The following is a 25,048-nucleotide window of genomic DNA, read 5'->3' as shown; positions in this document are numbered from 1 at the left end:
GAGCAAAACTCCATCTTAAAAAAAAAAAAAAAAAGAGAGAATGTAGAGGGGGTCTGACCCCTACCCCAAAGCCACCCTACCAACAATTTACTATGCCACTGGGTTAAGAGACAGGTTAGAGCAGCAGTTAACAGTGTGGACTTTGGAGTCCATTCTTGGATGTACTAACCAACAGCCACCATCAATTAAGTAACTCACAAGGCCAGGGGCAGATGAGTCAAAACTGAGCAATCTCTCATGCAGCTTGTAACTTGATAGGCATTAACTGGGCCACACATCAATGAGAGCCAAGCAACTAGATTCATGAGGAGGCAAAATGACAGCTTACAGAGATGATCCCAGGAGTCAGACTTAACCTCTCACTTTCCTGAACTATTAATGGGGTCCATGACAGCTAGCTCACAGGATTAACAGATTAAATGAAGTAATAGTACCATAAATGCATGGTAATTATTTTTCATTTCTTTGGGGCAATTCTTGAACCTGCCTGGTGCCCAAAAAAAGGTGGGGTAAGCGGGGAGCGAATATGGTTGCCAGATTTAGCAAATAGCAATTTAGGACACTCTGTTAAATCTAAATTTCAGATAAACAGTAATTTTATAGACTAAATATATCCCATGCAATACTGGGACATACTTATACTAAATATTTGATTTATCTAAAATTCAAATTTAACTGGGTGTCCCCTGTATTTTTAGTTTGTTAGATCTGGACACCATAGTTAGGAAAGACTATTGCCCCATGTTCCAAACTGAAAGTGGAAGAGTGACCAGAGCCCTGGGCTAGAAGTCAAGAGACTGGTTGACAGTCCTGGCTCAGACACCAGAGCTCTTGCTATGGATGCTTGGCAAGAATTGCCCTTCAGTGTCTTCAGTCTCTCTATTCAGAGGCCTGTGGCAGGGGTGGGCAGAATCCTATCATCTACAGTCCTTCCAGTCCTAACATCTTGTGATTTTGTCCTTACACCCATTGATCTCCATAAATGCAGCCAGCTTTCCAGGACAAGCTATTAAGATTTTTGGCATGCATTCGAATTACCATGTGAGGAGCTTGTCAAAACGTAGATTCCTGGGTCCCATCCTTCAGAGATTTTTTGCTCAGCAATGGTGGAGTCAGGAATCTGCTAGGTAATTCTAAGGTAGGTTTTCTCTGTACATACTTAAGTTATTTTGATGTAACCTAGTGAGTTTCAACTGTTAAACTGACAGGGGTTACCCAAAACCACAATACCATATTTAATATTTTTAAATCAGAGCTGCACTTTTTTTTTTTTAGATGGAGTCTCGCTCTGTCACCCAGGCTAGAGTGCAGTAGCGCGATCTCGGCTCACTGCAAGCTCCAACTCCCGGGTTCACGCCATTCTCCTACCTCAGCCTCCCGAGTAGCTGAGACTACAGGCACCCGCCACCATGCCCGGCTAATTTTTTGTATTTTTAATAGAGATGGGGTTTCACCGTGTTAGCCAGGATGGTCTCGATCTCCTGAACTCGTGATCCGCCCGCCTCGGCCTCCTAAAGTGCTGGGATTACAGGCGTGAGTCACCACACCCGGCCTGCACTTCTTAAACCAGCATTAAGCATGGTCATGAGCCAAATAATGACATCTCCATCCACAAATATGACAGTTGGTCCCGTAAGATTATAATAGAGCTGCCCTATACCAGTGTGCCACTTTATTATATGTATATTTTTAATTTTTAATTTGTGTAGGTACATAGTAGGTTTACATATTTGTGGGGTAGATGAGATACTTTGATACAGGTATAATAATCACATCAGGGTAAATGGGGTATCCATCATCTCCAGCATTTATCCTTTGTGTTACAAATGATTCAGTTACACTTTATTTTTAAATGTACAATAAATTATTGCTGACTGTAGTCAGTGTGCCATTTTTAAAAATCTTTAAAAATATTTTAAGGCTAGTAAAGTGAAGCAGGGGGTATGAAGAAGGAACACTTTTTATTCCATATTTTATACCATATTTTTACAGTACTTTTTCTTTTTGATACAGAGTCTCGCTCTGTCACCCAGGCTGGAGTGCAGTGGCGTGATCTCTGCTCACTGCAACCTCCGTCTCCTGGATTCAGTTGATTCTCCCACCTCAGCCTCCCCAGTAGCTGGGATTACAGGTGTCCGCCACCAAGCCCAGCTAATTTTTGCATTTTTTTTTAGGTAGAGATGGAGTTTCACCACATTGGCCAGGCTACTCTTGAACTCCTGACCTCAGGCGATCTGCCCGCCTAAGCCTCCCAAAGTGCTGGGAAGTGCTGGAATTACAGGCATGAACCGCCGCGGCTGGCCTACAATACTTTTTCTATGTTTAGATACACAAATACTTACCATTGTATTACAACTCCTACGGTATTCAGTATAGGAACATGCTGCACAGGTTTGTAGCCCAGGAGCAACAGGCTATACCATACAACCTAAGTCCATAGTACGCTGTGCCATTTGTTTGTGTAAGTACACTCTAGGTTCACACGATGACAAAATCAACTAATGACACATTTCTCGGAATGTATCCCTGTTGTTAAGTGACACAAGACTGTATTTGGGTTGTTTCGATATTTATTTTACATTTATATTCTTTAGTATGTATTAAACACTTAAATTTCTTGAAAAGAAAAATAGCAGAGCTGTTCCAAAAGAAATGTTACTAAACTGAGTGACTCCCATTCAGCAGGAGTTTCTGAGCAGAAGGCAGTTTGAAAAACACTCACTTCACAGTTGTAGAAACTGTAGATCAGTGAGCTAGCAGGCTTGCAATACCACTTCTGTGGTCTACAGAGCACCTGGGAAGAGGGGCTGGCTTGGGAGAAATGCAGATTCTTGACTCCCTCTATAAACTCCAGAAATCAACTTAAGAAGGTGGGCAGAAATTGAACACCTGCAGTTGTATGCTTCCTGTGCAACTGCTCATGGCAGATTAATGTTTAAGAACTGAGCTGCCAATGAGTGAGACTGCCAGGAAGGAACCCTGGTCTCCAAACGCCAGCGCAGGGTCTCACTTGTATAGACAGGACTTAATTGGTTCACAAGAGCAGGTAGTTTCAATTACACATACAAACAGCAGCCAGAAGAGAGGTGCAGGAGGTACTTTCCCTTTACCCACCAGTCTAATCTCCAGCACTAGGAACCAACAGTGATCCAAGAAGCCACATGATGAGTGTCCTGACAGATATGAGGTCACAAGGGATCAGTCTGGGCTCGGGTTTAAGTTTTGTAACAAGCTCCAAAACTTGGCTGTGCCGGAAGAATGAAGGTTCTGAAGGGAATTGTCCACCTGCTTTTGCCTCACAGCCGAACAGCTTCTCTTACCCTAAAAATCTTACTGTTTGCTCACCCAATGCTCTGTCTCTATACAAAATAAAATAAAATAGATACTGGGTCTTGCTATGCCGCCTAGGCTGGTCTTGAATTCCTGGGCTCAAGGGATACTCTCACCTTGGCCTCCCAAAGTGCTGAGGTTACAGGAGTAAGCCACCAAGCCCAGCCATATTTATTTTAAAATACTAATAATAGTAATAATGGCCACCACTTACTAGGCATTTACCTCAGGAAGCCAGGCCTCCTGCCGTGGCCCTTTTGTGCATTTAAGTTTTTTAGTCCTCACAGTGGAGGGACTATTATCCCAGTTTTAGAAGACTCAAAGCAGCTAAGTGGTTAACCAAAGGTTATCCAGTGAGAAGGTATCTGACCCCAAGGATATGAAATCCCAGGCTACCCAAACCCCTCTCAGCACTGCAGGAAACAAACATTAGGTTCTTGTCCCCAAAAGGCTCCAGATCAAGCCTGTAGGCCCTACAGGGGACTGAGGCCACCAGAATCCACTCCTCTTGAGCCCGTTAGTTCACCTGCCAGATGGGGATAATGCAACTCAGAAAAGGGAATGATGTGAGTAAAAACAGTCAAGAATCAAAAGCACTGTTTATTGCAAAGGCAATGCTCTAGAACCACCTGCAATCTGAAGGCCTGGGCTCCAGCAAGCACCAAAGCCTCAGGGGAGCCGCCTTTTTTTTTTTTTTTTTTTGAGGAAGGGTCTCACTTTGTTACCCAGACTGGAATGCAGTGGCGTGATCACAGTTCACTGCAGCTTCGACCTCCCGGGGCTCAGGTGATCCTCCCACCTTAGTCCCCTGAGTAGCTGGGACTACAGGTGCTTGCCACCACACCCAACTAATTTTTGTATTTGAAGTTCTTGTTTTTTAGATACGAGGTCTCGCTCTGTTGCCCAGGCTGGAGTGCAGTGGCACAATCCTAGCTCACTGCAGCCTCAAGCTCCTGAACTCACACGATCTTCCTGGATCAGCCACCCAAGTAGCTGTGACTAAATTGGCTATGACACCCAGCTGATTTTAATTTTTGTAGAGACAGTCTTGCCATCTTGTCCACGCTAGACTGAAACTCCTAGGCTCAAGTGATCCTCTTGCTCTGGCTTCCCAAAGTGCTGGGATTACAGGTGTGAGCCACTACTATATCCAGCCCTAGTCCTCTTCTAATCTCCACTCTGGCAGCACCGACCATTCAAAGGGCCCCTGTTTTTCTTTTTTTCCTACCGAGTTTCAACTGTTTCCTCAAGGAAACAAAGCCTACAAATCCTAATGCAGGCACTGTGATTCCCCTGGTGCCACCTGAGAGACTTTGGCCAAGATACAGACTTGGTTTTCTGTAAAAGGAGAAGTGACCAGATGGCTTCTTAGTGACCAAAGCCCTTTTAGATTCCAACCTGCTTCAAGTCTAGATCTCCAAAGAGCTGCCACCTCAGAGGGGCAATGGCAGTGATGATATGTGGGCAGAAAAGGCCTGGGGCAGGGATAGGAGAGAACATCCCAGAGCAACTAGAAGCCCAGCAACAGCCAATAGGGACCTTTACTGCCTCTCCAATCCCACCTCGGAGGAAATGCAAGAGATTAAGTCTTCCCAAAGGTAGTACCAACCCGTTCAATCCAAGGGTTTGAATAATAAGACTAGACCCCAGGAGAAATCAAAAGATGGTGCCTTAGACTCCTCAGCTCTGGCAAATGCCATCTTGAGCAATATCCCACCTTGAGGCAATCTGGCGCCCAGAGTGCAAACCAAGGCACCCCCTCACTCCCTGGAGCAGACCCTCCCCAGCCTGGAGACTTGGCACAGGGCTGCTGAGTGCCATAGCTGCTATTCCCTTCAGTGCAAACAAGTATGGGGCAGGGATGCAGTGATGCAGAGAAGGGCTGGCTTCCCTGGATCCATCCAGTATTTAAACTCCACCCAGTCTTTAAATTCCCAATCATCAGTACTCTGGTCCCTTTCATCTGAGGGCTAACCCAAGTCAGCTGCTCATCCTCAGCCCTCCTCCAAAGGGACGGAGGAGGCCAGCAGCAGGCCAATGGCATATCTAAGATGCAGCCCAATTTTACAGGCTGAAAAACTGAGGCACAGGTTTGGGTGTGGAGAAACAAACAAACAAAAAAAAAATGAAGCCAGGCTCCTACAAATCTCAAACCTGCATGACGTTCTTGTCATAAAGTGGCCTAGTGTGAGGCACTTGTGCCCACACTAGGGGTGCAGGATTGTTGGACAAACCAATTATTTAGAGATTTCTAAGTCCCAACCTGACTCAGGCCAACCCATGTCCCTTTCTGCAACTACTCTGGCCCAACTGGTCTTTTTCCCACTGCCTATCCACATTTGTTCTCCCCATGAGACAGGCCGGTGCTGGCCTGCTTCCATCAGCGGGGTAGGCTGTAGACTTGAGGGCACTCCCAGACAAACCAAGTGGAAGGCCTTTGCCCACCCTCCATTAGTTTCCTCTTTGTACTTCAAGTAGTTCCAAAACCAGGCAGGAAGCTCTCAGAATCTGGCAGATGAGTGGAAAGAACACTGGACTGGGAGTTCAGGGTGCTTGTGTTTTAAATATCCTATCCCTGTGTGGCAGCTCGGTAAGTATCTTCCCCTATCTGGGCCTGCTTCCCCCAGCACAGTGCTGTGTGGGAACATGCACTTACAGATGTGTGCATGTGAATTGTGGCCCAGGCTCAGAGGCCTCAACCCCAGCGTGCCTGCAGAGAGCAGGGAAAGAGTGGAGGGCTCACAGGTAGCAGCTGGGTATGTGCCTTCACAGCCACAGTTCCTTAACCTTTCTCTCAACAGGAAACTGTTACCTTCCTTCCTAACGTGGCTTCGAGGGTTACAAAAAGATTAAGTCCCCTTGAAAGCCTATGTTTCTAAATGGAAAAAATATATAGCTTACAATACAGTGGATCCCCGCCCCCCGCCCCAGCCATAGTTTGTAAGCCATGGTCAACTGAGGCCCCAAAATAGGTGAGTACAGTACAAGATATTTTGAGGTGACAGAAGCCCCCATTCGTAGGTTTTCTCAATGAAATCAGCAATAAGCCCTTCCAGTACAAAAACTGGGCGGACTAAACTTCCAGTCATGGAGCCTTCCTTGTTCTTTATCTCAACTCTTCCCTCTTCCCAGTTGTCCCAACAGTAACTCAAAGGATAGAACAGCAAGGTCTTTAAAAAAAAAAAAAAAAAAAAAAAAAAAAGAGGGGGGCCAGGTGCGGTGGCTTATGCCTGTAATCCCAGCACTTTGGGAGGCAGGTGGATCACCTGAGGTCGGGAGTTCGAGACCAGACTGACCAACATGGAAAAACCCCGTCTCTACTAAAAATACAAAATTAGCAGGGTGTGGCAGCGCATGCCTATAATCCCAGCTACTCCAGAGGCTGAGGCAGAAGAATTGCTTGAACCTGGGAGGCAGAGGTTGTGGTGAGCTGAGATCACGCCATTGCACTCCAGCCTGGGCAACAAGAGCAAAACTCCCTCTCAAAAAACAAAACAAAACAAAAGATATTTTAGAAGGAGACCACATTCACATAACTTTTATTACAATATATTGTTATAATTGTTGTATTTTGTTGTTGTTAATCTCTTACTGCGCCTAATTTACAAATTAACCTTTATCATAGTTATGTATGTATAGGAAAAAACATATAGAGGATTTAGTACTAGCTGAAGTTTCAAGCATCTACTGGAGGGTCTTGAAATGTATCCCCCATGGACAAGGGGAAGGCTACTATACTATGATCCCATTTTGTCTTTTTATTATAAAGGTGTATATATATGTATACTCTCACACACACTTGAAATATGCTATCCAACACCATAGTCACGAGCCACAATGTGGATACTGAGCACTTGAAATGTTCCTAGCCCAAATCAAGAAGTTTAAGTGTGAAACACATCACATTTCAAAAACTTAGTAAGAAGAATGTACATTTCATTATTTTTACATTATGTTAAAACAGCATTTTGAATATATTAGATTATTAAAACAGATTTTCCGTTTTTGCTTTTTAAAAAAATATGGCTACTAGAAAATTTTAATTTACGTGGCTAGCACTGGTCTAGAAAGATACACAATCCCATCAATGCTTATTATATTTATATGTGTATTTATGTTCATGTGCGTTGTATATTTGCTGGTTAGTGGGACAGATTACCAAGGAGTTGTTTTTCTTTTTGCTAAAATATATTTGGACATTTTTCTACAATGAATTGGTGTTGCTTGAGCAACCTGAAGATTTCCCCTTCAAAAGAAGTTAAAAGGCCCAACACATAGGGTATTTTCCATCCTCTTTGGTAACACAAAGCCAGACAGCCTTCCAAAGCCTGTGGAGAACCCCACCCCCAACCTTTCCTACTGACCCTAAGGCCATGCGTGAAAAACTAGAAGGTCTTTCCAGCAGGCCTGCACGTGGCCCGGCAGAGCTGAAGAGGAACATCTCTAGGGGAAGAAGAGCCAGAGCTCCCCAGCAGGATCAGTGCCTGGCTTATACCCACTTGGCTTATGTCCCCAGAGCCCACCCTGCCAGCGGAGGCAGAGTTGAGGCGTCTAGGCTGGGCCATAACAGCCCTACACAGATATCAGCAGCTCAAGATCTGTGCAAGTCCTCTCTCCCCCGCAACAGTTTTCCTGGAAGAATATGTACAATTCTGTGGTCTGGGAGAATGCAAAGCCAGATGATGTGTACGGCATGAACTCTGGAGTCAGTCTGCCATGGGCTCAAACCCCAGCTACTTACTAACTACTGTGGAGGCTTGAGCAAATTAGTGAACCTCTATGAGCACCTGTTTTCTCATCCGTAAAATGAGGATTGTCACTGTAGCTAGATCCCACAGGGTTACCGTGAAAATGAATGGTAACAGTGAATAGGAGTGTGTGGTAGCTTGAAAGTTCAATAATCATGAGATTAGCAGAGGGTCTCCAGGAACTCTGGCCTGGGTTCCTGGGGCATCTGTCCTCACCAAGGCAAGCTACCCATGAGGCAGATTTTAGGACACCTGGCCAAGCCCAGAGACATGACAAAGGCTATTACTCACTGATAAGCACTGCACTTGACAGCACAGGATCCAATCCTTTTTTTTTTTTTGAGACAGAGTCTCGCTCTGTCGCCCAGGCTGGAGGGCAGTGGCACAATCTTGGCTCACAGCAACCTCCACCTCCTGCGTTCAAGCGACTCTCTCACCTCAGCCTCCTGAGTGGCTGGGATTACCGGCGCCTGCTGCCACACCTGGCTAATTTTTGTATTTTTGTAGAGACGGGGTTTCACCACATTGGGCAGGCTGGTCCTGACCTCAGGTGATCCACCTGCCTTGGCCTCCCAAAGCGCTAGGATTACAGGCATGAGCCACCGTGCCCGGCCAGGATCCAATCCCTTTATAAAAGTTGTGAGAAATGAAGTTCTAGCCAGGAGAAACTAGAGAGTGGGACTAAAATCAGAACTCCAGTCTGGATTGCCAGACTGTGCTCCAGCAGCTTGCTCTGACTCTGCCCTAAGGATCTTACCTGAAATCAAAAACCCACAGCAGTTTCTGACAAGAAGTCAGGAAGAGAAAACCGTGACATGCAGACTCAGGGTCAAGATCAGTCCCAACCTCCTGGACTGCCCTCCCAACCATGCCCTTGCCTGTGTCTCAGGCTATTCTCTCATACCCTCATTCCACCTCTACCCTGGGGCAGGGAGGGAGCCAGGGACAGGCCGCCAGAGGTAGCCTAGGCAGGGAAGCACCTGTCCTCAGCCTGGCTTTGGAGCCAAGAGATCCAAAACCAGGGGGAAAATGCCTGCCTAAGCTACCCTTCTGATCAGGGGATAGTGCAACTAATTGTGCTTCTAGACAGTGTGAGAAGTGAGGAGGAAATATGAAATAGCAATCAGAAAGCTTCCTCTTTAAGTGGTCTAGTCTCAGGACAAAACAGCTAGTTAAAAAAAAAAAAAATCAGGCCCAAGTCACTATGCCATCATTCCCCTCCTCTCCATCTTTTTCCTGGACTACTACAGAAGTAGTCTCCTAAGGAGTCTCCTTGCTTCCACCTTGCCTCCTCCTCCTACCTCCTCCGTCTATTTTCCACAGAACTGAGTAATCCCAAAGCAGAAATCAGGTGATATCACCTCTTCCAATGCTTTCAGAACAGGATCCAGACTCCCTAAGCTGGCCTCCAAAGGCCTCCTGTTTCTGATTCTTTGTGTCTCTCTCCCCTCATTCATACAGGCCTTGTCTCTGCTCCTTGGAGAACTCTAAAGTCATTACCACCTGGTACTTGTTATTCCTCCAGGTTAGAAGGTTCACCACCAGTCTCCTTATCAATCCTTTCTTGGCTCACCGTGAGAGGCACTCCCCAACACTTTGACTGAAGCTGCCCCCAGCTACTGCCACAAGGCCTCTAGCCACATCTTTCTCCTTTATACTCTGAGACTGATCACACAGGGTGTTTGTGCTTAATAGAGCCTTAGAGATTGAGATCCAAGATGCTATACCCATTTCGCAGATGAGGGGAGGGAAGCAAAGTCTCACTGGGGACTAACATAACTCAGTTTCACCTGGCAAGCCCATCCCTTAACTCTCAGAGAGCTTTCTATTGCTGCTCCAGGGCCTCTGGGCACAAAGCTAGGTGAGTCCTATCTCTCCATCACACTCACTCCCCCTACCTCACCTCTACTGAGTGCAACTCCTACCCTAAGGCCTTAAAGTCGTCCCCACGTCCCCACCGCCTCCTCTCATTCTTCTCCCATGAGGATGTTCCTCTGTTTGTGAGCTAGGCAGTCTGCTGTCCTTTCTCATTTTTATGATGAAATACACAAAGTCTGGGCCCATAGACCTCATGCTGGAAGGAAGCCTGGATAAAAGACGGCAAACTCAAGGGCCTACAAGAGCCAAGCTGTGGCACTCTTCACCTAAAGGGAGGCTGGGCCCTGCCATCAGATAGCAGTCATGAGAGGCCCAGAGTGGCTAGGTCTTCTCATTTTTTCCCCTATAATAGCTTTATTGACATTAATTTACATACCATGCAACCCATCCGTTTAAAGTATACAATTTGGCCAGGGGCGGTGGCTCATACCTTTAACTCCTGCACTTTGAGATGCCGAGGTGGGCGAATCACCTGAGGTCAGGAGTTCAAGACCAGCCTGGCCAACATGGCAAAACCCAGTCTCTACTAAAAATACAAAAAATTAGCCAGGCGTGATAGGCACCTGTAATCCCACTACTTGGGAGGCTGACACAGGAGAATCGCTTGAACTCAGCAGGTGGAGGTTGCAGTGAGCTGAGATCACGCAAAAAAATAAAGTAAAATACGGCCGGGCAAGGTGGCTCATGCCTGTAATCACAGCACTTTGGGAGGCTGAGGCGGGTGGATCACGAAGTCAGAAGTTCAAGACCAGCCTGGCCAACATAGTGAAACCCCATCTCTACTAAAAATAGAAAAATTAGCCGGACATGGTGGCGCGTGCCTGTAGTCCCAGCTACTCAGGAGGCTGAGGCAGGAGAATCACTTGAACCCGGGAGGTGGAGGTTGCAGTGAGCCAAGATCACGCCACTGCACTCCAGCTTGGGCAACAGAGCGAGACTTCGTCTCAAAAAAAATGAATAAATAAAAATACATAAATAAAAAATACGGCATATAATTCAGTGGTTGCTTATTGACTCTGATTTTTTTTTTTTTAAAGCTAGAATTCCCTAGGTTTCTAGATAATTTTCTTGATTTTTAAATACAGATGATTACTTTAAAGTGTTTTTACATGCAAGTCAATCAAAACCTGTCAGTGGGCTGGACTGACAGGTGACTTCTGCCTTTCAGAATATAAGCCCCACCATGGCCGCAATGTGTCTTGTTTACAACTCTGAAATCTCAGGGCCTGACACCTAACACATACAGTATTCACAACTTTCTGAATGAATGAATCTGAAAAGTATTTTGCCAACTTGTAGCTGCAGAACCCTACAACAAATCATGCTCTAAACTACTGTCCCAAATATTACCATGTCAAGGAACTCAGTATCTCCTGTGACAACTGAATCCATTTAGGGGCACCATTAAAAGTTACTACTTGACTACAGGCAAAACCTACTAACCCTTCATCTCTCACCTGCCATCAGAGCTTTAGGCCAAGTGGAAAAGATCTATCAAAATTCTGTATTTCAAGACAAGCAGCATTTCCCACCACACCCCCAAGCTTTGATTCCCTGGGCAAAATAACCCTAGTTCTTCAACCATTCCTTCTTCATAGAAGGATGCATGCAGCCCAGTGAGCCAATTCTTCTAGGTGTTCCTGATTTCCTGTCTCCCACATTTCCTAGAAGCAGCATCCAGCCTCCCATACCCAACCTTGCACTCACCATTTCCAAACCCCACCCCTACACTGGGCTCCAAAACCAGGCTATTCCATCCACGTAATTGGTGTCTCTTTCTCCTACCACTGTTAATATACACGCAGAACAGGAAATACATATACAGAACAGAAAAATCAGAGAGAGCTCTGCTTCTTCAAACAACCTCAAAGCTGCAAAAAGCCATGAAAGAGAGTGGGAGAGTTTTACTGCAAAACGCCTGAGCTCATCTCTGACATTGTAACACTAGGGCATTCTCAAGCACCACAATTTGAGCATCTCACTGTCAAGATTATGGTCCCCAGTGAGTCCTTAAATTCCACTTCAATATGGAGTTGCATGAGACAGCCTAGGGCAAGGTCAGAAAAACTGGCTCTGAGAGTTCATGTAGGCTACCTTCCTGTGTATACTCAGGACCAAACTGCAGCGATCAAGGGGCAGAGGACCCAGGACAACAGAGGAAGGCCAGCTATAGCACCTGACTTCTGTTAAGCAAATTGAAGACCTGGGCCAAAGTCAGGGCCTCAAAAGAAGAACATTCAACATTCTTACCATTACCACGTATTACTATGTGCCAGGCTCCAGTTGAGTATTTTTATATATTCACCTAGCTCACATTCATCAACGATCCTAGTACGTGGGCACTCCAGCTATAGCCCCATTTACTGAAGCCCAGAAGTTACCAACCTATCCAAGGGCACTCAGTTGGTAAATGGCTGGGCTAACTGTAACGGACTGTCCCAAGTTCATGCTCAACTACCCCATTTTACTTCTTCCTCCAGAGGTAGAGTTAAAACAGAACTGTAGTGGGAGGAGGTTCAAGTCTCAGCCTTGCTTTGAATTGACTGGAATCCTGAACAACTATTTCCTTTCTGGGCTTGAAGTACCTAACCTGTAAATGAGAGGTTTAGATTGAATGACCTCTGAGGCCCTTCCAGTTCCAAATATTCCCTCTTCTCTGAAAGGAGGAAGGGAAAACCAAGGCCCTGAGGGCACAGCAATGGAGACAGTGCTGACAACTAGGAAACTGGGCAGGGTAAGCCTAACTATAGCCCAGTGTTCTCAAGAACTCAGGGTAGCAGCCTATCTGTAGGCAAATGCAAACCCACTGTTCTCAGCATAGCTGTAAAACCAGCTGATGGTTAGAAGCCTAGCCATGTGGACCTCCCCAGGAGAAGGGGAAGCCTGCCCCACTGCCCCTTCTACAACTTTCAGGGCCTCTTGTTCTTCCCACCCAGCCAGCTGCAGCAGGGGCAAGCAGGCAAGCATGAGTTCAACCAGTTCATGAGTTCAACTGTGCTTCTTCCAGCAAATGAGATGCATTCTGGATAATGCAGCCTCCTGAAGGGTCTGAGATATCCCATAAACCTCGGCCACTCTCTACCCCTAAGTGATGACAGTTAATAATTGCCCAAGATCCACATTTCAGGAATGACTTGGAAATTTGCTCCATTTTGTAATCTGGGAACCTTGCCCTAAAGGATCAAATGGGAAACCTCAAATCACCTATTCTTAACCCAAGAGGTTCTGCCATGTGGCCAGAGTCATCTTTCAAAAGGAAAAATCTGACCATGCTACTCCCCTCATATACAATCTTCGATGTCTCTCCACTCCTTCCAGCTAAAATCAGAATTCAGCACAAATTACAAGGCAGGACTGCTTACCTTACTTTCTAATCATCCATACTACAACCACAAGGAACTCAGTTCCCTGAACACCAGGGCCTTTCCTCAACCAAAACTGAGTTCTCTTTCCAGGCTTCTCAGGTGACTGCTACTCATCCTTCCCATTTCTAGAAGACTTCTCTGACCTATACTGAATTGGGTGCCCCTGCTACACTGCCAAAGAATTCCATGCTTTGGGATTCCCTACACAGCATACTCCTTACTGAATTTTTGAGTGCATGTGTTCCTTGCAGAGACTTTTTATTATGCACTGCAGTATCCCCTATGTCTGACACATGGTAAGCACTCAAAATGTAATGAATGAATGCCATTAAAAATATGCAATTAATTCATTCTTTCACTAAATGTTCACCAAGCTGCCTACTACATTGTGCCAGGCACTGCTGCAGGTACTGGGAATACAAAAGTAGTCAAGTATCAAAGTCCCTGACCCAGTGGTGATAAGAGCTAAGAAGAAAAATAGCCAGGTGCCGTGGCTCATGCTTGTAATCCTGGCACTTTGGGAAACCGAGGTGGGAGGACAGCTTGAGCCTAGGAGTTTAAGACCAGCCTGGGCAACATAGTGAGACCTCATTCCTACAAAAAATTAAAAAACTGGCCAGGCGTGGTGATGTGTGCCTGTAGTCTCAGCTACTACTCTGGAGGCTGAGGTGGGAGGATCACTTGAGCCTGGGAGGTTGAGTCTGCAGTGAGCCGTGATTGCACTGCTGCACTGCAGGCTGGATGACAGACTCAGACCCTGCCTTGTGGGGGAAAAAAAAAGAACTAAGAAGAAAAATGAAGCAGGGTAAGAGGGATGGAGATAGGGAATCCAAGGTCAAGACTTGTTAGTCTATATAGGGTGGTCTGGGAAGGCATTTCCACCACAGTGATCTGCAGGAAGAGCACTACAGAACATAAGACCCGAAGCAAAGAGTACGTGACATGTTTCAGGAAGTGAGGACTGATGCTGGAAGGCAATGGAGTCAAGAAGGGGCAAGTGATGAAAGATGAGGTCAGAGGTTAGATGGACAGAGACCTGATCAAGTACAGTCTTAGAGAACACTCTAAGGACTCTGGATTTTACTCTGCTGAGAAGTTACCAGAGAGCTTTAAGTAGGAGTGATAGGAGACCAGTTAAGAGGCTGCTGCAAAAATCTACATAAGAAATGATGATGTATGGTCCAGGCCAGCAATAGATGAGGCAGTAAAAGCATTTAGATTTGGACATAGTTTTTTGTTGTTGTTTTTTCTTTTTTTTTTTTTTTTGTGATGGAGTCTTGCTCTGTTGCCCAGGCTGGAGTGCAGTGGCGTGATCTCGGCTCACTGCAACCGCTGCCTCCCAGGTTCAAGTGATTCTTGTGCCTCAGCTTCCCAAGTAGCTGGGATTACAGGCGTGCACGACGCCGCCCAGCTACTTTTTGTATTTTTAGTACAGGCTAGGTTTCACCATGTTGGCTAGGCTGGTCTCAAACTCCTGACTTCAAGTGACCCTCCCGCCTCGGCCTCCCAAAGTGCTGGGATTACAGCTGTGAGCCACCACATCCAGCCAGGTTTGTTTTGGTTTTTTTTTTTTTGAGACATGGTCTCACTGCACTGCCTAGGCTGGAGTGCAGTGGCACAATCATAGCTCAATATAGCCTCGACCTCCTGGGCTCAAGCAATCCTCCCACCTTAGCCTCCAGAGTCGCTCAGACCACAGGAATGCACCACCACACCCAGTTAATTTTTTTTTAAAAGAGATGGGGTCTCTCACTATGTTGCCCAGGCTGGTCTTGAACTCCTGGGCTCAAGTGATCCTCTCACCTCAGCCTCCCAAAGTGCTGGGATAACAGGTATAAGCCCCCACACCCAACCTGGATGCAGCTTTTTTTTTTTTTGAGATGAAGTCTTGCTCTGTCACCCAGGCTGGAGTGCAATGGCGCAATCTCAGCTCACTGCAACCTCTGCCTCCCAGGTTCAAGCGATTCTCCTGCCTCAGCCTCCCGAGTAGCTGGGATTACAGGCGCATGCCACCACGCCCAGCTAATTTTTGTATGTTTAGTAGAGGCAGGGTTTCACCGTGTTGGCCAGGCTGGTCTTGAACTCCTGACCTCAGGTGATCCCCCTGCCTCGGCCTCCCAAAGTGCTGGGATTACAGGTGTGAGCCACCGCACCCAGGCAGCTTTTTCTTTTTGAGACAGTCTTGCTCTGTTGCCCAGGCTGGAGTGCAGTGACACACTCATCTTTCACTGCAGCCTTTACCTCCCAAGGCTCAAGTGATCCTCCCACCTCAGCCTCCCCAGGAGCTGGGATTACAGGCACTCACCACCATGCTCGACTAATTTTTGCATTTTTTTTTTTTTAAGAGATGGGGTATCCCTATGTTACCCAGGCTGGTCTCAAACTTCCAGGCTCAAGCAATCTGCCCACCTTGGCCTCCCACCCAAAGTGCTGGGGTTACAGGCATGAGGCACTGTGCCCGGCCAGGACAGTGTTTAATTGTCAAAGGATGTACTAGTACATTACATGTGGGGCCACCAAAAGACATTTACTTTTTAGAGACAGGGTCTCACTCTGTCACCCAGACTGGAGTACTGTGGCACAATCACAGCTCACTTGCAGCCTTGAACTCCTGGGCTCACATGATCCTACCATCTCGGCCTCCCAAAGTGCTGGGATTACAGGTGTGAGCCACTGCAACCAGCCAGAAAAAAAACAGAGGTGGCAAGGATGATCTTAAGGTCTTTAGTCTGAGCAATCAGAAGGACAGAGTTGCTTAACGTCTCCTGAGTCTCACTTTCCTCATCTGTGAAGTGGGAATAAAAAGAGCATCTGCTGGGCCAGGCACGGTGGCTAACACCTGTAATCCCAGCACTTTGGGAGGCCGAGGTGGGCAGTTCACCTGAGGTCAGGAGTTCGATACCAGCCTGACCAACATGGAAAAACCCCATCTCTAGTAAAACTACAAAAAATTAGCCAGGCGTGGTGGTACATGGCTGTCATCCCAGCTACTTGGGAGGCTGAGGCAGGAGAATTGCTTGAACCCAGGAGGCATAGGTTGCGGTGAGGTGAGATTGCGCATTGCACTCCAGCCTAGGCAACGAGAGAAACTCTTTCTCAAAAAAAAAAAAAAAAAAAGCATCTGCTTAGCAGATCACTTGGGCTAGAACAGGCAGGTGAGACACTCAGTAAATGGTGACTATTATACTACTTATATATATACTTATCTCTGAATTATCAAGAGCTTAAATAAATTAAGTGAAAAGCAGAGCAAAAACCATACAGAGCCTTATCTCTATCAGATCATTTATCTAGATGGCTCCTGGCTACTGTGGGACTTAATTTCCTCTGAGAAGCTTGCAACTCCATTCTAAGGCAAAGGGAAAAGGCAACTTTGAGTGACCGGAATGTGTCTTGAGAGTAAGGTGGTTACCACTAGTTTGGAGAGTAATTACAAAGTGGCCTGTAAACAAGGCCTGTCATGGAGGATTCATCTAGGTTTACTAACAGCATATCAAACTGAGATGGAGAAGTCCCACGCCATATATGACAGATCTACCAAGCTGGCTTTACAAAATTCATCTATGAAGACCCACAATCCTCCCCTCCCCACACCTAGGGCTTTGCCAGTCTAAAGGTTCAGCCAAGAAAAAAAAGGTGCCACACTAAGACTGTCCTTGATTCTGGGAAAATCCTTCAGGAAGACATCCCAGGCTATTAGCCATGGGAAGTTGGCCACTTGCCCCTGGTAACGATCACAAATAGCCCTTCTTGAAAATTCAGCTAACTCCTGATTATCCACTCAGTTGAGGAAAGGCACAGATAAACCCTCAGAGTGAGTGAGTAATTACCAATATCTGGCTTTGGAATGCAATCTTCTGAAATAAAAAAAACTTACATCTTACCTCTGTGTAGGAGGTTTTTTGTTTGTTTTGTTTTGTTTTTGAGATGGAGTCTTGCTCTGTCACCCAGGCTGGAGTGCAGTGGCACGATCCCAGCTCACTGCAACCTCCGCCTCCCCGGTTCAAGCAATTCTCCTGCCTCAGCCTCCTGAGTGGCTGGGACTACAGGCACACGCCGCCATGCCTGGCTAATTTTTTTGTATTTTTAGTAGAGATGAGGTTTCACTATGCTGGCCAGACTGGTCTTCAACTCCTGACCTCATGATCCGCCCGCCTCAGCCTCTCAAAGTGCTAGGATTACAGGTGTGAACCACCGCGCCCAGCAGGACTTTTCCAATTCATGAACTGTGCTGCCCCATGCTCAACAGCAATTTGACCCTCTAAACAACCTCAGCAGCGGGATTAGCCCCATTCTGTGAATAAGGAAAAAAGGTTAGACGAACAATCTAAGGTTACAAAGTGAGAGCAGAGAGAAGTACCCTGCCCATGTTCTAATTTAAATCCCATCACCTTCTCGCTTCACATTGATGTGCTGTTTCCCATGTTTTCACCAGTGAAGTCAAAACTTACTTCCTTTCTTGAATCCCAGGCAAGGTAAGGCCATCCTCTCTCCTGGCCACTCCCTTAGATCACTCTGGACCAGCCAGGGAGGTTTGTGAGTCTGGACTGAGGCACCTGCTGAACCTCCAGTGGCCCCAACACCCTAATTACTCCCTTTGAGCTGTCTTGGGTTTTGCAAACAGGGGCACTCCCATCTGCCAAGCTCTCCATTTTAAAGAGGTTTTTGTAGTTTCAGGCCGGCTCCTCCTCCTCCTCCTCCTCCTCCCACCCTGCCCACCTCCCAGAAAAGGGAATGGGTGCTCAGTAACAGCTGTTAGATTGCTTACTCCAGTTCAGGTCCCACTATAGACAGTGGGTGGGTCAGCAGAAAGACCCTGCCCCTCAGGAGGTTCAGAGTTCAAGAAGGCTTGTGACTACCCTCTACCTCCCAAAGGGACAAAAACCACCTCCTAAAAACCTTCCCCTACCTGGCAGGCACTCACTTCCGGGTTAGTATGAAACTCAAACTACCTGTGCAGAAGGAAAGGGGCCAGGCCAGCTGAAGGCTCCCAGTGAAAGCTGCCTCCCACTCTCCCCTTCAAAGGGTGTCCTAATTGTGACCTTTCCTTAGAAGAAGAGAAAGTGAATTCACACTATACTGCTTCTTGGCCTTTTGGCTAAGATCAAGTGCACAATAGGAAAAAGCCTTAAGTCTTATGTAATAGACTAACCTAACAGTTCTTAGGTGGGGGTGCACAATATATCCAGTTACACAGTTAAAAACAATCATAATACCATTATCATCTCTGACAAAATAATTTCTTAACTTAGTCAATTTTCCTCAGTTGTCATCAAAATGTCTTTGGACATTTGGTCAAGAATCAAGATCCAAACAAGATCCACAACAATGCACGACTGATGTCTCAACTTTCTTCATCTGTAACAGTTCTCCCCTTTAAAAAATGCCATTTATTTATTGGAAACAGTGTGTCTTGTAGAATTTCTCACATTTAGAAACTGAATAACTGCCTACCTCATGGCTAATTAGTCTGTTCCTGTAGCCTCATTCCCCTATAAACTGGCAGTTAGATCTATGGTTCTGTTAGATTTAGGTTCAGTTTTTATTTGGTGGAGGAAATTTTCAGGCAGTGCTGTGTGCTTTCAGACACTGTAAGGCACATAATGTCTGGCTGCTATCACCCCCAAGCCATCGACTTAGGCTCCTGAAGCCGGAAGAGTTTCTCCAGCCTCCAGAGAGCCTGGATTCCTAATCATAATGCAAATACAAAGCTACATATATAAAAAGCTCTACTTTGGTTTCTTTCTTTTGTGGGGAGGGAGTTTTAGAAAAAAATTTTTGATACTAGAAAACTTTTAAGACATTTAGACCTAGTCTAATACCTTAATTTTACAGACGAAGAAACAGAGTCACAGAGAAAGCAAAGCGTTTGCCGGTGTCCACATTGCTGGTCATGAGCACGATCAGAAGTAGCTCCTAGGGCCGGGCGCGGTGGCTCACCTGAGGTCGGGAGTTTGAGACCAGCCTGACCAACATGGAGAAACCCCGTTCTACTAAAAATACAAAATTAGCCGGGCATGGTGGCACATGCCTGTAATCCCAGCTACTCTCGAGGCTGAGGCAGGAGAATCGCTTGAACCCGGGAGGTGGAGGTTGCAGTGGGCCAAGATCACACCACTGCACTCCAATCTGGGCGACAGAGCAAGACTGTCTCAAAAAAAAAAAAAAAAAAAAAAAAAAAAACTTAGCCTAGCCTATCTTAAATGCACTCAGAACACTTACATTAGGCTACAGATGGCCAAAGCATCTAACATAAAGCCTATTTTAAGCATTGAATGTCTCATGTAATTATTTATTGAATACTGTACTGAAAGTGAAAAACCATGGTTGTATGGGTACCTGAAGTACAGTTTCCAATAAATGTGTATCACTTTCCCATCAACATAAAGTCAAAAAATCATAAATTGAACCATCATAAGTTGGGGACTATCTGTACTCTCAAGTCTCATGGCACTACACGTGCACCAGACACAGCAAACTTTCAGTCCAGTTAGGCTGGCTTTTCCTCATATCCCTGAGAGCACACGTGCAACTCCCCCCAAAGAAAATCTTTACAAAAGGCAAACTAAAGAGTTAAAACTTATTTTTTAAAAATTCATCTCACCACATTCCAAAGCAAAAAATAGCTAATTCTTAAGAGTCAGCAACCTTTAAATTATCCATCCCATGCCCTTCATGTCTGTAGATAAGCAAAAGTCAAGTTTTAAGGAGACAGATCCCATACATTTCACGGAGTACTGATATAACACAAGAAAAGGAAAGATCTGCATTCACCAACCCCATCATATTACAGGTAGAGAAAACCAGAGACCCAGGGAAAAGTCCCACCAAGACCCAGAGTAAGTAACAACGTCTACCTGCCAGGCACTGGGCTAAATACACTTATCATAACAATGAATGCTCGTAATACCTCCATGAGGCAGGTGAATCATAAATACCTATTACACAAATTAAGAAGGTGAGGCATAGAATGGTTAAATAACTTGCCCAAGGAGGCACAGCTAACAAGTGGTAGAGGTGGCATTTGAACCCACTCAGTTTGACCCCAGAACATTCGCTATAATCTCTTAACTTAGACGTCTTGGATCTTACACTTAAAAGGGGTATGGCTAGGATAAGGCAAATATTTTAAACATTTAAAAATACTCTGGGGAGGGAGATCTAAAAAACCAAAATGCAAATCCCAAGACTTAAAACTACAAATGTAAGACTTGGATGCTTAAACCAGAATACAGAACCCCACAAGAAAGAAGAGATATCATGAAACATATTTTATTACTAGCTACTGCATGTGTCCCTTAAAGAACTAAAACACCAACATTTGAGCCAAAAGTAAGGCTAAAAATAGGCATTTACAGCAAGCTTTGGAAAGCTTTTAGTTTGCTTATGAGGTACTCATTTCTGTAGACTCCCAAAAACATGTGCATCACAGAACACAAAAATTCCCAAGACCACACAGCCACTCCACTAGTGTCACGTTTAAATTTGTTGAAGCTGTAAATAAAACCAGGGCTGGAAAAGCACTTCAGATATCCATGTAGGCTCCAGAGAAAGGGTCACCATCTAGCCTTACCAGACTGACAACCCAACCATAGAATTCTGTCTCAAAATGCACACAAGCCCTAACAACAGGCTTAGAGAGAGAAGCTACTGGATTAAATTGAGTCAGGCTGTCAAAACCTATTCCAAAGGTTCTAAACCAACGAGTAGACACTCTTCTTGCCTTAAGATTCCAAAAAACAATAACAGAGCAAATCTACCCTTACTCAGAATTTTGCTTTGGGCACTTAAAGCAAGTCAGCTTCTCCACTCAGAGGAAAAGGTGAGATGCCAGCCAAGCTGTCTTCTTCCCACGATCAATAACCCCAGTGACGCACACTATCAAGGGCTCCTGGACTTACACAAAATGCCAGCTCAGGCACCCAATACCACCTGATGTCATGGCTGATTTAAAACCCACAAGGCAGGTTCACCATTAGCCAAGCAGCAGCCAGGATGAGTAGCCCCATTTAAAAGGAGTGCTCTCTCCCGGGGATGATTATACCCTTTTGAGTTTAAAGAGGGGAGAAGGACCAAAGAGTGTTTTAAAGTTGTTTTCCCTCACTCTGTGGGTGGATAGGAGAGATTGAAAGAAAACGGAGGTTTCAGCACTGTCTTTTGCATAAGAGGGCTCTGGAAGGGGAAGGGGAGAAGGGGAGGAGGGGGGAAGGGGAGGAGGGAAGAAGGAAGAGAACACAGTATGAAGGACTGTTAGTAAACCCCAAATGTCCCCTCCTCCAAATGAAGCAACCTGAAAAGAAATAAAAATTGCAACATGCTGTTTTCAGGACTGGCTATTCTGGCTTCCCTGGGACTAGCAGTACTTCTACTCCTTTGACGGTGAAGACATTAAGCTCCCCCTTTATTTTTGATGGTTTAAACCAGTTAGCCGGAACCAGCTACGGCAGAAGAGGAGTTTTTTAAAAGCACCAGGGCTACGACCAGAGGCCATCATTCTAACTACAAGACAATTTTAAAACCGACCCACCACAAACGGACCCAAAACCAAAGAATGGAGACCTGCCCTATACGCCGGCCGAGAGAAGAGAGTGGGCGCCCCCCCCCCCCCACCCAAGCCGACGATCTATTCTCGGCAAAGGCATTACAAGAGCAGACTCCATATTCTGCACCGCCTCTCTCCCCACGCTGACACGGCTCTGCTGGGATTTCCTGCAACCCTTACCTCCCCCCGGAAAGGGGCACGGTCCAAAAGGACCAAAACGCTTAGGAGGGAGAAGGAGGACTCGCGGAGCGCCGGTCGGCAGTCACATGCCGCTCCCCGCGCGGGGAGGCACCACGTTGTCCCGGCTGCAGAGGAATGCCGGGAAGGGGGGACGCGCACACACCCGCGCCGCGCACACGCACACTCGGGCCGCGCCGCGGGCCCGCACCCGCCTGCCACCCCCAGCGCCGCGGCCCGCGCCGAACGCCGAGGCCGAGCGGCCCGCGGGCCGCCGGCGCGGCGCATGGCGCCCAACTGTCACCCGCCCGCCCAGGCCGGCCACTCCCTCCCCCGCCGCCACACGCCCCTCAAGTCGCCGCAGGCCCCTCACCCGCCTCACATTTTCCGCCAACCTCCTAACTGGCTCCCCCAGCACACTCGCCGTCGGGCTCCTTCTTAAGGCGGAAGGTGCCCGGGATCGGGGAGGGAAACCACCGAATTCGGTAACACGATGGGTTTCTCCTCCCCACAACTGACCCCTCAACCCGTCTCCAAATGGCGATTCTACCGCCCAATTTCATCTCCCTGAGAACAAAACTTGTTAACTTTTAATCTCCGAATCCGTGCGGCCGGCATGTACTCTCGCGCCGGGCACTGGGTTGCCCGTGACATATACTCATTAAACATTTACAACATGGGGACGCTCGCAACGCTACCAAAACGGGGAGCGCCGGGCGGGGTGGGAAGAGGGGCTTCCTGAGGAAGGTTCAAACCAGAAACCGTCTCTTACAGCAGCATGCGGTGGGGATCGTTTCACTGAAACCAGCGCCTACCCTCTGCCAACGAGGTAGGCCCGGACCACACCGTTGCCCACTAACCGCTGCGGCCCAGGCGGTGGCCGTAGCCTCCCGGAGGCCGGGCCCTCGGGAAGGGGCAGGTCCCTGAGTGTGCGGTGGGGGGAGGGCGCGACGACCAGGATCAACCAGGAGGCAATTTTAAAAAGTCCCGAGTCACCATGACCGGTAGCAGACCCCGGGGCCCTGGAGGTGCTGGGGGAGGGGACTCCCATGTCCCCGGAAGAGGCCCCCGGACCCAGGAGGGCAAGGAGGGAGACCCACCTGGGGGGGACTGTCCGTTCACGGTGGTCAGAACCGGCGGCAATGCGTTCTTAGTCCACGGGTTCACCTTGGGCGGGGGAGCTTCCACGAAGTCCCGGCGCCCCGCGCCCGCGGCTCCAGCAGCTCCTCCGCCAGCGCCTGGCTCGCCGCCGCCCTCCTCCCCGTCGCTGATGGCCGGGCCTTCGGCGCCGGGCAGCTGCAGCGGCCGCGGGCTCTCGCGCTCCTGCTGCCCGGTGCCCTCCTTGTGCGGCTTGGCGCAAGGCGGCCGGGGTCTCCGAGCGCCGCCGTCCGGCTCCCCCCCGCGGACGTCGTTCGCCCCGGGCTCGCCCTTGCCCTCGGGCGCCGGCGGCGGCTTCTTCCTCACCAGCCCCCCGTGCTCTTCGGCCTGCAAGAGCGGGGCGCCCCCAGGCAGCAGCGGCTCCACCTGAGTGGCCATCTGCGCGCCCGCCCCCCCCGGAGAAGCCGGGCGCGCCCGAGGCTGCCTCCCCCGCCTCGAACTTGGCTAGCAGAGCGCCCGCGACGCCTTCCTCCGGGGCGCTGGGCCCCAGTCCCTGCGGAGAAGGGTCGGGGTTCACGCGAGGTGCGGCCCCCTCCCAGTTAGATGCAGCCGCCGTAAATCCGAGGCCCACTAGCGGGGCGGGGGGGGAGGAAGGCCCCCCACTCTGCGGTCCAGGCCTCCTAGGCGTGCGTCCCCCCCCGCCCGTTCCTCGCAAGACGCCCCCACCCCGAGCTCGGCAGGCTTCTAGTCCCGTCCCTCCCTCCCCCCCGCCCCCGGGGCGGCCCGGGCTTCCCGGCTCGGGGGCTGCAGCAATATGGACGGACGGGGGAGAGGCGCGGCGAGCCGAGCAGACCACGCGATCCGCGGCGGGCGGCGGGCGGGCGCGCGCCTCACGACGCGGCGGGCGAAGGGAGGGGACGGCGCAGCGGGGGCGCGCCCGCCGGCCGGGCCCTGGGCGACGGGTGGGCAGGAGGCGGCGGGAGCGCGCGCGCACGGCTTCGCGGTCCTGCCCCTCGCCCCGCCCCTTGTCTCCGATTCCTCAGAGCACCTCCCGGGCTGGGGGTAGGGACGCTCAGACCGGACGGGGGCGAGCACGTGCCTGATGCAATTCAGGAGTTGTCGGTGGGGGCGCTGAGGGGGATAGGAGAGAAGGCTGGGCGAGGAGGGGAGGTATCTTAAAGGGCCAGCGCGTGAGAGCGGCCTCAGGTGGAGCACATGGGACCGGGCCACGCGGCCTGCCGGGCCTGCTCGTGCTCTTTAGGCTGGGTGTCAGATTCAGGGGAAGGAGCCATTAGTGTCATTCCTGACTTCTAGGAGGCCGAAGGGAGGACCCTCATCCGCCCCGAGGACGCGCCAACGCCGCCCCCTCCCCTGTGCCCGGTGGGCCTGGCCCCTTCGGTCCCCGCCCGGGTGACCTTGGTTGGGTGAGCCGTCCGCACCTCAGTGGGTTGTGCTCCGCGCCTCGCCGCCTCCGGGCCTGGCCTCGACACTACGCGGAGATGGGTTCGACTCCGGGCCTGGAAGGCGAGTCCTTAGCCCTTGCGGGCAGCGGGCGCCTAGGAAGTGGGAACGGAATTACCAAAGCCCTCACCCAGGCCAGGCCCTTCTCCCCGCCGCGAAACCTTGTATTTATGGGCAAGAAATGTCTTTTCTTTCAAGTGGATGTCGTTTTTTCCTAAAGAATTGCTTTGGGCGGAGTTGAACCGTCCCTGGATTGGACTGAGATCTGAGATTTTATCCTGGCCCTGCCCCCTTACCATCTCTGCAGCAGTGACTTCCAGCTTCGTGGGCCTCAGTTTCTCTATTGTAAAATGAAGGAGCAGTGTATGACAGCAGTTTCAAACTTCAGTGTACATTCATTCAATACTTACTGACCTCGTACTGTGGGGGCCTTGCAGGGTTCTAGGAAA

At 48.6% G+C, this 25,048-nt stretch overlaps 1 protein-coding gene across 7 annotated transcripts in view; it reads right to left on the bottom strand.

The window, feature by feature from the left end:
* LARP1 (La ribonucleoprotein 1, translational regulator) overlaps positions 1 to 25,048 on the bottom strand; it is a 134,537-nt gene that overhangs the window by 38,065 nt on the left and 71,424 nt on the right. For 2 of the 7 annotated variants that reach the window (XM_024247731.3, XM_054556123.2), the window contains exon 1: positions 23,141 to 23,958. The exons of 4 other annotated variants lie outside the window; for them this stretch is intronic. In XM_024247731.3, the coding sequence (XP_024103499.1) occupies positions 23,141 to 23,576 (436 nt within the window). In that variant the 5' untranslated portion in view covers positions 23,577 to 23,958. Of the gene's footprint in view, positions 1 to 23,140; positions 23,959 to 25,048 lie in introns of those variants that run through there. One more of the 7 variants, XM_054556122.2, reaches the window with a different exon arrangement.

This window comes from Pongo abelii, chromosome 4, assembly GCF_028885655.2.
Source record: "Pongo abelii isolate AG06213 chromosome 4, NHGRI_mPonAbe1-v2.0_pri, whole genome shotgun sequence".
Classification (NCBI taxonomy): domain Eukaryota; kingdom Metazoa; phylum Chordata; class Mammalia; order Primates; family Hominidae; genus Pongo; species Pongo abelii.
The sequence above is the reverse complement of the archived record's forward strand: the minus strand, read 5'-3'. Positions and strand labels throughout refer to the sequence as shown.